Source organism: Mus caroli, unplaced genomic scaffold, assembly GCF_978045245.1.
Source record: "Mus caroli unplaced genomic scaffold, Mus_caroli_1 scaffold_2, whole genome shotgun sequence".
Lineage (NCBI taxonomy): Eukaryota > Metazoa > Chordata > Mammalia > Rodentia > Muridae > Mus > Mus caroli.
The window spans coordinates 49,941,305-49,955,586 of NW_028227257.1; the positions used below are offsets into that span (position 1 = coordinate 49,941,305).

At 45.7% G+C, this 14,282-nt stretch overlaps 1 protein-coding gene across 1 annotated transcript in view; it reads right to left on the reverse strand.

The window, feature by feature from the left end:
- Positions 1 to 13,551, reverse strand: part of Tgm3 (transglutaminase 3) — a 36,208-nt gene extending 22,657 nt beyond the window's left edge. Inside the window, 5 exon segments of the mRNA XM_085828239.1 lie at positions 1,348 to 1,466; positions 2,117 to 2,356; positions 2,841 to 3,042; positions 12,981 to 13,125; positions 13,421 to 13,551. Of these exon segments, the coding sequence (XP_085684365.1) occupies positions 1,348 to 1,466; positions 2,117 to 2,356; positions 2,841 to 3,042; positions 12,981 to 13,125; positions 13,421 to 13,551 (837 nt within the window).
- Between the last annotated feature and the right edge of the window lie 731 nt (positions 13,552 to 14,282).

The following is a 14,282-nucleotide window of genomic DNA, read 5'->3' on the forward strand; positions in this document are numbered from 1 at the left end:
GAACCCAGATGTCCCTCAACAGAGGAATGGATACAGAAATTATGGTACATTTACACAATGGAGTACTACTCAGCTATTAAAAAGAATGAATTTATGAAATTCCTAGCCAAATGGATGGACCTGGAGGGCATCATCTTGAGTGAAGTAACACAATCACAAAAGAACTCACACAATATGTATTCACTGATAAGTGGATATTAGCCCAAAACTTAGGATACCCAAGATATAAGATACAATTTGCTAAATGCATGAAACTCAAGAAGAATGAAGACCAAAGTGTGGACACTGTGCCCCTTCTTAGAATTGGGAACAAAACACCCAGGGAAGGAGTTACAGAGACAAAGTTCGTAGCTGTGATGAAAGGATGGACCATTTAGAGACTGCCGTATCCAGGGATCCATCCCATAATCAGCTTCTAAACGCTGACACCATTGCATACACTAGCAAGATTTTGCTGAAAGGACCCAAATATAGCTGTCTCTTGTGAGACGATGCCGGGGCCTAGCAAACATAGGAGTGGATGTTCACAGTCAGCTATTGGATGTATCACAGGGCTCCCAATGGAGAAGCTAGAGAAAGTACCCAAGGAGCTAAAGGGATCTGCAACCCTATTGTTGGAACAACATGATGTACTAACCAGAACCCCGGAGCTCTTGTCTCTAGCTGCATATGTATCAAAAGATGGCCTAGTCGGCCATCAATGGAAAGAGAGGCCCATTGGACTTGCAAACTTTATATGCCTCAACTTAGAAACTTGATGCAGTTAGCTACATAATGGAGCCTCAAATGGATATGCATGCACCTGCCTACCCACTTCTGGGAATGCAGGCATCCTGGCTGCCCAAGGTACTTCATTCTAATGTCTTTACCTATGGCCTGGAAAATGAAAGGCGAAAAGGCTCTCCTAAACATCTTCTAAGCTGAGAAAACTGGGGAACTCTTTGGGCTCAGAGGGCAATGCAAAAACAAAGGCTATGGGTTTGAAAGGCCAAGCATAGTCAATAACGGAGCTTCACCACAATTTTGTGTAGAATAAAAACCAGAAGCTACATTATTGTCATGAGATTCTTTGCTGGGTCTTGTAATTATTTGTGTGTTATGGCATCAGAAATATTTCACTTCATCAATCCAGTAATGTGTCCATCGTGCCAACTAGATTGTGACTCGTTTGGAGCAGATTTTTTTCGTCTGTATCCCTAGTGTTCAACTTAGGGTCTAGAACAGAGTAGATGATCAACTGATGTTCCAAATGAATGAACAGACAGGATAGGAAAATGGGACAGTCTGCTATAAGCCCCAAGCATCTTGTGTATTAGGGAGACAACCCAAGTCTTATGATCCATTTACCTGTCCAAAGTTCCAGCCAACCATGCCAATTCGATTTGTGCTGCCCACATAGATGATGCCAGAATCTTCTTCAACGTATTCTTGTCTTTCGGCATGGTTACTCATAAAGACATCATCCCCTGTTTGAGAGAGAGAGAGAGAGAGAGAGAGAGAGAGAGAGAGAGAGAGAGAGAGAGAGAGAGAGAAAACAGATGCCACCATGAACCAATGAAATCAGTCCTCCCACTCTTGAAGACTAGTGTTGGGGTTAGAGCAAGCGTCATCTTGGGCCCATCCCCCAATCTCTACTGAAGAATGATGTCTTGGGCTATGATACCTCCTGCTCTCACTGTGGGTACTCAGCCTAGAGAGAGAAGCTAAGCTGACCTAAGAGTCTAAAAACTGGACCTAAGGATGAGATATTTGCTCCTTCAGATAGAAGGGTGCTGCCACATTGTAGACTTTTACTCTTCTATCGGCGCTTATAATTTATCATGCTGTGCGGGGTATAAACACTCACGCAAACTCCCATGGGAGCTCTAGAAGGGAACGACACAATGTACACTTAATGGGAAGGGTTTGAGGATGGAGTTGATAGTGTAACTGTCTAGAGTCACACAGCCAGGTAAGTGCAGACCTCCTGACTAGTAGCTTTTCTGCTCCTTCCATGGCCCACAGGCTTTCTCCAACCAGATCTAAGCCCATACGGGGCACAGGTTAGCCATCTCTCTTTTTCACACTCATTGTTTCTATCAGGGATGTGTGGGGAATGCCGTGCTTAAAGACCTACCTTGCAACCACGGGTTGAAGAGCATTATAAACGTGCCAAGTTTCAGAGAGGAGGCCCTGCCCCTGGAGGAGATCTCAACATTCAGTGTGTACAATCCAATGGGAGCACTGACAGGACTGGCAATAGTAATGGCCAGATTATTGCCACTGTTGGCTTTGAGCGCTGCCTTCCAGCCACCCGTGCTTCTCCCAGAGATGGAAAATACAGCCTTTGTCCTGGCTGACTCAGAGGGTTGGGGACCTGTCAGAAAAACAGACAATGAAGGGAACAAAGGGAGCTGGGTAGGACCTAGAAGAAATCAGGCTCTGATGTCACTGTGAGTCCCCCTAGGTCCATAGTTTCTCAACCTGTGGGTCCCACGTCACCCAAGACCATCAGAAAACACACACATATATATAATCCGTTTCCTAACAGTAGCAAAGTTACAGTTATGAAGTAGCAATGATATAATTTTATGGTTGGGGGTCACCACAACATGAGGAACTGTATTAAGGGATCAAAGCATTAGGAAGAGTAAGAACCGCTGATCTAGGTCTTCATCCAGGAAAGCATATCATCATTGTACTTGAGGTAACTGGAGGGAACATGCTAGTCACAGCCTTCTAGATTTGAAGACCATAGGTCTCATGCTCCCATAGTTGGCCCTAATCAAGACATAGCCCAAAGTCCAGTGAGACCTCAGAGGTAACCCAGCAGGCATGTGTGGAGGGGACATGGTGAGTACCTGTGGAAACAATGAAATTCAGATCTTCTTCAGACTCAAGACTTCGGTTGCAGACTAATATTATCTCCCAGGGCTGTCCTCTCCGCACAATGGAATCCTTGCTGGAGAACTTGTCCGTGTGATGCGCCCTTCGATTCATAGGCACCTGCCAGTTGACGTTTTGGATCTGTAAAGCTGTGAGACAGAAAGTAGAATCTGAAGTCTTGACGGAGAGGGAAGAAGTGCACAGCGTACCCAAAAAGGCATCCTTGTACGAGGAGGCAGTGACTAGCTGACCGTGTAGGAGTCACAGTAAGACATAAAAGCTTTGATTCTCCATAGCAGAACGGTCACCACTTGTCCCCATTCACCCTTTCTGTATTCAAATACTCCAACTCATATGACCCAAGATCACATAAACGTCCCGCCTTTCAGATGGCCAAGCCGCTCCACACACTATCCCCTCTGCTCAGACTCTTTCCATCCATCTCGTGACTTGTCATTAGGCCTTGAGGAATAGGCTGAACACTCAGGGAACTGAGGCTGATCACTCAACCAGCTATGGTTCAAGAAGAACCATGTCATGAGAGACTGGGAAGACAGTTTGGTGGATGAACTATGTACTGTGAAACCCTGAGGACCTTGGTACAGATCTGTAGCACTTGCATAAGCAGCTGGGTGTGTTGGTGCACAGCTGTAACCCTAGTACTAGGGATGGAAACAGGCAGGTCCCCGGGGCTTGCTGTCATGGCAATATAGATTGAAACAGCTTGATCCATGTTCCAGGAAAGTCCTTCCCTGGGAAATATGGTGAGGAAACATGGAGGAAGGTATCCCAACATCTACAGACAGCACGTTCCTGAGCATACCACAGTGTGCTCCTGGACACACACAGGTTAAAACAAAAGGAAAGGAAAGAGAAGTGGGTGTCATCAGAACTCCAACAGAACTGAGGGGAGGTGAATCCTATGACTCCAAACACATCTTTCCACTCTCAAACTAGCCAGTGTTGATGTCTATATGTTTTACTCCTATGTTTACCAAATTCTTGGTGTTGGCCTTGGCTACCAGAGAGACCAGTCACAGCTTTAAGCAGCATTGATAGTCCTGGGGCTTGGGGACTATTAACAGAAGCAGCTTGCAAGTGCTTCCTATGACAAATGTCTCAGAAGCCACCCTCCTCCACTTCTCCGATGACCGTGGAGGCAGTGGAGCGAAACTACATTAGGCTTATGGGAGATGACATAATTTATGAGACATTTAGCTCAAACCAACCTGTTGAGAAATCGTATTCTTTTGAGTTATAGCTGAGATGTTACATCACTCACTCCCCTGCAAAACAAACTGCTCTCTGTTTTCACGATGAAATATACCTTGATGAGTATATGATGGCACCTCCCACTGCCAGAAATCATTCCCCTTTGTGTGTGTTGACAGACTGTCCATGAGGATACATCTTGATCTTTATATTTTGAGGCCTAGCACTCCACTTGACTGATTAGGCACAGAAGTGAATGAAATAATATGTAAATGAACAAAGAAAACCCGACATCAAAAAGTAACTGTCTTGGGGCCTGGAGAGATGGCTCAGTGGTTAAGAGCATCGGCTGTTCTTCCAGAGGACCCATGTTAGAGTCCCAAAGCTCAGGTGAGGGTAAGAACTGTCTGTAACTCAGTTCCAGGGAACCCTAAGGCCTTCTCTGACTTCTGCAGGCACCAAGCACAGGTGATGCATAGACGCATATGCAGGCAAGAGAGCTGACAACCCCGAGATGAAGATAAATAAATAAATAACCAAATCTATTCTAAATACAACTCAAAATGTAGCATACAGAATGGGGTGAATGTGGGGTACTCAAAGTGGTGTGTGTGTGTGTGTGTGTGTGTGTGTGTGTGAGAGAGAGAGAGAGAGAGAGAGAGAGAGAGAGAGAGAGAGAGAGAGAGAGAATGAGACCTATTATTTATAAAGCACTGTCAGACATGTTGGGAATAGAAACATGTGAAATGTACATTGAGTGTTCAAAGGTCTTTCTCAGTCGGTAAGACAAGAAAAAGCCATAGGAAGGATGAGATGGGAAGAATCCAGTTTCTTTCAACTAAAGGTACACAGAAAGTGTAGGCAAGAGAGAAGGGTTTTGTTTTGTTTTGTTTTGTTTTGTTTTGTTTTTGTAGAGACCAGAAAAGGCTTTACTGAAAATACTTGACTTTAAAAGAAAACATAAACTGGCAGAAAGCTATATATGAAGGTTTATGGTGTTCAGCATACCTAATCACTAGGGAAATGCAAATCAAAACCACGAGATACCATCTTGCTCTGGTAAGAACCACTACTTCCCGAAATACAAAAGATAAGAAATAATATGAGCTGAGTGAAAAACAGCCCTCTCAACCATTAGTAAAGATGGAAATTATTACAGTACAGCTATTGTGGAAAACAGTATGGCAGCCCTTCAAGACAATTAAAAATTGAACTGCCCTATGGTTGAACAATCCCACCACCAGTATGTAATAAAGGAAATGCAATCAGTAAAACAAAAATCTCTACTTCTGTGTTTATTTTAGCATTTGTGTGTGTGGGGGAGGATGGGATAGGACCTTCTTATCCCAGGCTAACCTCAAACTCATGACCTTCTTCTCTCAGCTTTCTAGGGGCCAAGGTTACAGGCATGTACCACTATGCCTAGCTTATTTGAGCATTGCTTACAAGAAATAAAAACAACCTAACTACAAACCAGTTCATGAATGGATAAGGAAACTGTGGTATCTCTACATACAATGAAGTGTTACTCAGATATTAAACAAAATGAAATCTCATTCTTTGGGACAAGCGTGGCTAGAACCAGAGGACATGCGTTAAGTAGCATAAGCAAGGCACAGGGTGTAACATGGCCTCGCTCATGGAACATGAAAAGGTTGTTTTCGTACACGTGGAGGGACAGATTGGTGCTTAGCAGAGTCTGGAGACTATGCAGGGACAGATAGCTGGGGAAATGCTGTCTGGGGGTTCAAGTCACAGGAGTAAGGAGTTCTTTGATTGTTAGAGAAATGAGAAATATTTGTGGAGATGGAAATGTTATACCTGAATTTAACATCATACGATGTACACACGTAAGCCATCACACCATCCCTGTAAGTGTGTGTGATTTACATAGACCTTGAAAGGGGAGGATTTTGTTGGATGCCAAAGGACATGCTGCATACCAGACAAAAAGGCTCTAAAGGGTCTGGAAAGTGAGGCATATTGTGTGTCAAGAGCAGAGATCCTGTCCTGAAGGGAGAAGGAGAGCAGGTGAGAACTGGGGGGGGGGGTCTGAGATAGGGGCTTCTACCAGAGCAACTTCACATAGATGCTCTCTGTCTCTGGGATGCTGAGCCAAATCCTGCTTTTGGAGTAAAGGGTTTTACAGTGTAATCTTGCCACTGGATCAGGGTACTAAATATTCATTCATTCATTCATTCATTCACCCAACAAATATTTATAGACAATAAGTTAAAGCACTTTACACAAATTAAGGGACATTTCTGTGTCAGATGGAGACAGCTCAGACATAGGTCATTGTCTGACAGATGCTGAGATGTACAGAGATTTATACAGCCATGGACTAGGGTTTGTCTAGGGCAAGGTGGATCTCTGAGTCCAAGGTCAGTCTGGTCTACAGGTTCCAGGACACCAGAGAAACTCTGCCTGAAAAAACAAAAAGCCAAAAACCAAAACCAAAAACAAGACAAGAACAAAAACCAAATGGAGAGAGAGAGAGAGAGAGAGAGAGAGAGAGAGAGAGAGAGAGAGAGAGAGAGAGTAGTTGGCCCTCTGCTGTGGGGAGAGCCACATGTACACTGGCATCTGTTCCCATACACACAGGTTTACCCCTCTCTTGGCTCTCCTAAAGTTTATGTGCTTTGCTGTAGTTGTGCCTTCCTCATTCATTCCAGAGACCAGTGACTGTGCTTGGAAGGAATGATGGAGATGAGGCTGAACTTCAGGGCGCTGAGGCTGTAAGGAGCTGATCCTTCCTACCAGAGATGGCAGCAGATGGGTCAACTCTGGTGTGACTGTGGTGGTGACATCACTGCACTAGCTGAAGTTTGCTGGACTTTGATGTGCTAACAATAGGCCCAAGTCTTTACATGCCTTAACCCATTAATGCTGTGAGTTACAGTCAGAGTTTTACAGATGAAAGAGCCAAGATGTGGGGAAGCCTTGGTCATAGTTTCTCCTTCCTGAGTGGGGTACAGTAGCTACACTGTCAGGAGAGACCTGAGGGGTGTTGTGAGATCAGGAAGGCTTTCCTGAGTTGAAGGAAGAAGGAAAGGTAGACTCATACGTGTCACCAGCATGCAGTGTGTCAACTGTTGACCACACAGAAAACCCATTATGTATCTATACGATGGATGAACTCTGACAACTGCAAACAAGTTCAGGAGACAGAGCATCACATCGGTACCTAGAAATCAGCAGAGCGTGGACTACGTTGTGTAACACAATCAGACATGTGCATTTGGTCTCCGCCTTTTCTTGGCGTAAGTCTTCTAAAACATTTAGAATCTTGGAAAGGGTGAGTGTCTTTTTAAACTAAGATAACTGGTGATTGGGAGCTCAAGCCTCAAGATAGTGGCTGGTTGCCTAGGAAACCAACCATGTCATCAGAGGATTAGAGACTTCGGTTACCATGACCCTGTTCTTCAGGGAAGGGAAATTGATATAATCATCAATGACTATGGTCATTTTGAGTCATTAATTAGCTCTGTAATCAATCAAGAATGTCTATGTAATGAAGCCTTCCTAAAACCAAAACAAAGCTTGCTTTAATTTGTCCATAATTTGGGTCAGCAGTCTTTTTCTTCACATCTGTGGGATTAACTCAGACCTGTGAAACTGAGCCTTTATTCCATAAAGTTCCAAACAGTGTCAGGATTGAGTTCAGCCATAGGGCACCTAGTTAATGCACCAAGAGGTCTGGCTGGTGTGGAAACCTCATCGGTTTGTTAACTAGGAGCACTTTAAGCAGTCTAGAAGCAAACTGTTTCCTTTCCACCAGATCTTACTGACTCTACTCTGTCACTGTGTCCCCAGTTCTTCTCTTGGGAATAGGTCCCATGGAAGACTCAGAACCCAGACGCTGCTGTAAGTGGTAAGAGGTCCTCAGGATGTGCTGTCTACCCACTGACATTGTAACCTAAAAAAAGTAGGGACAGTGAGAATCTAGAGGGACAAACCATGTTTTCAGAGGACAATCTTTGGGAAAAGTGAGTGAACAGACTCTATCTGGTTTGTTGTCCCGGAGAGAGCTGCACAAGAAGACCTGTTGGCTGCCTATCTCAGACCTTGTTCCACCCTTGAACCTCTGAATCAGGAACTCATGTTTGTGGGCACCAGGGGCCTTTGGTCACGCCCAACTCATTGCTCTTAACAGAACACTTTGTCTGCTTTGCCAGGAGAGTAAGAAGGAAAAGGGGAGAAGGTGTCAGCCATCTTGGGGTCTCCTCAAGTCAAAAGCTCATGAGTATGTTTTAGTCTTTGAGTGTTTTCTATGCTCATTTGGGTGAAAGGAAGAGATGAAGGGAGAGTCTCATTGGTCTGCAGTTGAGCCATCAAGTCACACACTTAAATATTGTCAGCAGGAAAAAGAAAGAGGAGGGGCATAGTTTGGTTTAGGACACAAGACTAGCATGATAAAGGCCTGGGTTTGAGTTCAAATACTGGGAGGCGGGGGTGGGGGTGGGGGTTGTGCGTGCAGGGGGAAAAGGAACTCTGAGAAACAACTCATTAGCTTTCTAAGATGCTCCCTGCATAAAGATGGGGCAGTCTGGAGAGAGCAGCAGCTTGCAGTCACATGCCCTGGTGTCTCACTGCAGACCACTTCCCAGTTCCACACTAGGCTGAGTACTGTTTTGTATCAGTGTCAGGATGAAGACATTGCTCAGCAAATATCAGTATCACCAGCATTCTTGATGGAGAAAGACTGCTAAATTCTATCCCAAAGTTAACTTGCTCCCCCTTTCCTAAAAATCAATTAATTAATTAATTAATTAAACCATTTTAATAGGCTGTGTATGTCACAGGTTCCCGTCAGGAGATACACATGAACTATGTCTGGCCAGTGGCTTATAGGTCAGAACTTCCAATGAGTCTTTTTTAAATTGCTGTGATATGTATATAGGATAAAAACGAACATCTTGAGAATTTTAAGGTACACTTCAGTAGGTGTTAGTATATTTGTATGTTGTTTGAACTTTATCTAGTTTCCAGAAGAGGTCTGATGCCCACCATGGTCACTCCTCCCTAGTGTCTCCTGACCTCTGGTCTGTTTCCTGCCTCTAGGGTTTTGTCTGTTCTGGATGATCTGATATAAATGGAACCACACAGTATGTGACAGTCTTGAGGTCTGCTTCATTTCCCTTGTTGCAATGTTTCAAGGCTCTGTCATGCTGTAGAATGTTGGCATAGCTTATTCTCTTATGGCTGAACCATATTCAGTTACATGACTACACCCATTACTCAGCTGACAGACAGTTGTTTCTATATTTTGGCTGTTGTGAAAAGAGCTTTTATGAAGCAAGTATTTCTTGGAGATTCTGTATTCAATTCTTTTGAAGAAGATCTTTGGTTCTGAGAGAGTCTCACTATGTTGCCCAGGAGTGCCTTGAATGTATGGCCGTATTCTATGTCCATACACTTTGAACATGTCCAAGCTTGCCAGAACTTTTGATCCTCCTGCCTCAGCCTCCCAGGGCTTAGATGACATCACCTCATCATTACCATCAAACCCAGCCAGGAGACCTTTTTGACAGCAGTTGGCAAATGTGCTTGGCCTATTTTCCTCCCCTTTCTTCCGTCCTGCTGTCTGGGGTGTAACGTGATGGGGATGGGGCTTGAAATATCCACCTCAGATGACACAGGGCCATGCATGAGGGAGAGTAAGCTGTGAGCTGGTCAGAGCCTGTGCTCTGAGAACTGTGTAGTTCTCTTTCCTTCCCCGACCTCCCTACATTCAGATCCCTTGTGTAAGGAAGGAATGAGCATCATGTCGCTTGTTTTTTTGTCGTTGCCTTTTGGGGGCTCACTACCATTTACAAGTAGTCAAAATCCTATGACCCTGTGAGTATAGCTCTTCCCATCTCTTCTGGGGCTCACGTCTGGCAGGTCAGCATAAGACGATGCCAGACTGTGACAGGAGATTACCATCAGCTAAACAGGCCCTTAACAGCCCCGATCTATAAAGGAATTGCTGGCAGTGGATGTCTGAGGATGCCTTGGTCCTCAGTGTTGGGCTGAGAAAGGGGCTAGTGGGGCACCATCACGGCAGGCCTAAAGCTTGGGGAGCTGGTCTCCTACACAAACTTGTGTGGACTCTACTCCTTATTGTGTCTCCTTTAGACAAAGGTGCATTCTTATAGTTCAGATTTCCAGAGGTAATTAATGCTAATGGAAATTATACTCTACCTAATCTTTTATGTGTATGAGGGATTGCTTACATGTATGTCAGTGCACCACGTGCATGCCTGGGAGGCCAGAAGAGTTCATCCGATTCCCTGGAACTGAAGTTATGATGGCTGGGACCCCGTGCCAGTGTTTGGAACTGAACCTGGGTCCTCTGAAAGAAAAAGGCGCTCTAAATTACTGAGCCAGCTCTGGAGTCCCAATTAATGGAAATCCTAAAAGTTGTGTTTAGCTGACTGGATTTCAGGATAGAGGCCACACTATGAAACATATTTCGGTGTTCTCTAACATTGATTTGTAACTGAATACTGTAATGTACATATTCTTGACATTTTCTCCATAACATCACCTTACAAAATATGCTGGTCGCAGTCTGCTAAAGTAATGTCACAATCTGAAATGGATTGCAATGGGTGTCTTGAAAACTGGGGATATAATTCAATGTAATTCTCATATTTCACTTTAGAAAACCAGATTCCCCCTCTCCCACTGCAAAATCGCAGAAGTGACCTACTGAAAGCACAGAGTAGTTTAGAAGCAGAGCTAGTCCTGGAAGCCAGGTCTCTGATCCAGGCCACAGAAACAGGAGTCATTCCTCAGGTTACTCCCTCAGGCTCCAGGTCACGGCCACCCACTCCCTGGCTCAATAGGACTCACTCTCCTTTCTCTTTCCAGCTGGTGTCCATTGCTTTTAGCTTCTCTCCACAGCCAAACACCTCCAAGCCTGGTACAGCACACACTATAGCATTTCCTGACAGTCAAGGCCAGGATCTGTCAGTAGGCAGGGGAAGGGTCTGGCAAAGTTCCTGGGGTGAAACCCTGGCCAGGCAGAGAGGCCTTGGGTAAGGACCTCAATGTCTGTGAACTGTGGGTGTCTCAACAGTGCAAAGGGAGTAGCGAGACCTCAACATCTGCCTCTTCTAAGGTCAACACTGGGTGGGGAAGGCTGTAGCTCCTTCTGCGCCAGGCCTGGAGCACTGCACCTGCATCTTTTAGCACTCAGAAAAGCCTACGGCATTACACCAATTTACAGATTGGGGGGGGGGGGTTAAGTTCCCCTGGGTGAACTCATTTCTCCAATATCCCAAGCTCAGACAGAACCCAAAGGCCAAGCTGGAATCCAATTTTCCTTGACAAAAATCTAACTCCAAGCTTCTAGCTGCAGCCAACTACCATGGTGGTTGTAGAAGCCACTAACCACAGCCTGCTCCGTGCCCCGACATCATGCTGACAGATAAGAGGCGAAGGTCTTCACATGCTTCCTCCCTAAAGAGAGAGCTTGTCATCTCTCCTGATGGGGGCTTCAAGCCTTGACACACAGGGGAATAATCATCAGGAGAGGAATGTCTTGATCCAAGAGTTTCCCAAACCAATCAAAGCAGGGGCTCCGGATTTAGGACCATCTTTGGCACTTAGAAGAACCTTTCCTGCCGATTCTAAATGTGTGGCTGGGACAGAGAATAGTTACCTTAGTCCTATGCATCATTTCATACTTGTGAAAGTTCCTTCACACTAATGAGCTGTGTAGCTGCTCCGTTGGGGGCTTGGGGAGAGGAAGGGGAACAGCTACCATCATCTCCCAAGGGAGAGAGGCTCAGCAAGGGGAATGCAGTCTCCTTTGGAAGCCATCTCTGAGCCCAAGAGACCCAGCCTGTTTCCTTTCCTCCCAAGCGATACAGAGAGAATTTTCAAACTCCAGCACACACCCCAACCTGGCATGTGGGCCCTGAGGAAGGAGAACAGCAGCACTGCACCATGTGTAAACCACAGCCCTGCAGGGTAAGGGGTGACATAGGAAAACCATTAGAGGTGAACAAGAAGAGTATGCGGACCCAAGGCTACCTAGGAACGTGTGAAAGGAAGGTGACGGGGAGGCTGGAGTGACTTGAGCTAGGAAGAGGTCCTCTGAAAGTCACCAGGGAGTAGAAAATGGGTTTTATCCCATGATGGTTTCTCCTTTTTAAAACTTAGACTTTTTTTTTTTTTAACTACTCTCTGATGATTCTATATGGAAACAATGTCTTGGTCAGATATATACCCGGTTTCCTTCCCCTGCTCTCCCTTGGCACCCTCAACAGGGGTCACTCTCTTATCCGGTTTTCTTAAGATCCGAAGGCAAAGAGGAAACAGGCTTTAAAAAACAAAAACAAACAAACAAACAAATAAACAAACAAAAACCTCCTAAGTGCTGCTAAGCCATACTCATAGACATTCCTAGATGAGTACAATCCACTTTAGAGCTGAGGAAACAGACAGACTCACAGGGTAGAGTCCCTCTAAGATCACCAGGGACAGGGCTGGAAGCCAACTACTTCAACAGTCCTACTCCTGGATGTAATCCTAAGTGACAGTTACAGTTTGAGCAGCCCAAAGGCCCAGTGGGTTCTGCCTCTGATGAGCAGGTAGCAGATGCTGAGAGAGGTGACAGGCCATTGAGCCAGGGTGGTGAGTGTGTGTGTGTGTGTGTGTGTGTGTGTGTGTGTGTGTGTGTGTGGTGTAATCTGGTCTTCAATGCAAACAATGGATGGGCTGGAGTCTCAAGATATGGAGTCGAGAGAGAGCATGGATACTTCTCTGGTCCAAGGAACTGAAATAAAGCTGTGAAAGGGGCCTTAGCTGGCTGTAGGTGCATACAAAGAAGTCAGGAACCCAGGAGGAATTCTCTTCTCTGCAAGAAAGCAGCTGAAGTCCTAGCTCAAGAAAAAGGTCTGGTGGCTCACCTGCTGGGAATCGGGTTTGAGCTCAGATCTGGACACAGAGCCTAGTGGAAAGGCACCTTGGAGCTGGGGATTCAGTCCATTTTTGCTACCAACTTGCTGTTTGACTTTCCTAAGGCTCTCCCTATACCCAGGCCCCAGCCTCTTCCTGGCAGAAGACAGTTGTACTAGATGACAACTGTCATTCCCTTTTGGTGACATTATAAGCCCCCAGAGCTCCTTTTGTTAGCATCTCAGCCATGCCTGTATTCATGAGAGGGAATGGATGGTAAAAACATCCCCTGCCCAGTCCTCATCTGGAGATTTTCTCAAGTGGCCCATATCCACCTTCCACATCTGGATTGGTTCTCTTGCTCCTAACCACCATTCACCACACTTTACAGGTTTGACTCATGCCTTGTTTGGGTTTGGCATTGCTGCCGTCAAGGTCCAAGGCCGATCACCGTGACAGGCAGTAATTAGCAGGGCCCAAATCCTCGACAGTAACCACGGAGTCAGAAAACCTGCACTTCTTGTTCCTTTCCAGTCGCCTTCCCTGGTGCTGTTCATAGGGACAGTCGAGATCTTGTGACATGCTTGCCACATCTACTGCTGGGTTTCCATACAGCAAGCTAAGTCAGGGAGCCTGCCAGGGTTAGAGGATCTGTAATTGACTTAGGAACATTCCAGTTGATGGTTTCTCAACCCTCAGCTTCCACGTGTGTGTATGTCTCTCTCGCCCTGTGAAAGTTGCTTTCTTTTGTCCCTGCTACTGACAGCCAGGAAAAGTGTACTGAGAAGCCCACTTGACTTTATAGGTAGCAATGGAGAAGCAGTACCAATAAGACAACGCTTGTCCTCAAAGGGAATGTGACCCCGGCTGTGTTGAACATCCTGCCTGTCACTCTATCCATCCCAGTCATGTTCCATCACTGAAATATGCCAGCGGAACCCAGCAGGTACTCTAGAACACAGACACCCCAAAACACAGAGTCCCCAAGACAGACCGCTGTTCCAGCTGGCTGCTCTGCCAGCCCCAGAGGGCAGTATGGGTTCCCACGAGAACCTGCTGGAGAGACACCACACTCACCACTCATGGTCGGCTTCTTCTGCCTTTCCTGGGGCTCCTCTGGGAATGACAGAGATGGTGTGGGGAGACCGGCGCCAAGGATTGCCTTACCATTTATAGAAGCCTCTCCTACACACCCCAATTAGAATTCTAATGAGGTGGGCGAGGCACCAGGTCATTCCTGTAGTGCCTGTAAACGTTTCACTTACAACATACCCGTCACCCAATGGGAGGTCATCCTGCTTATGCAAGACGGG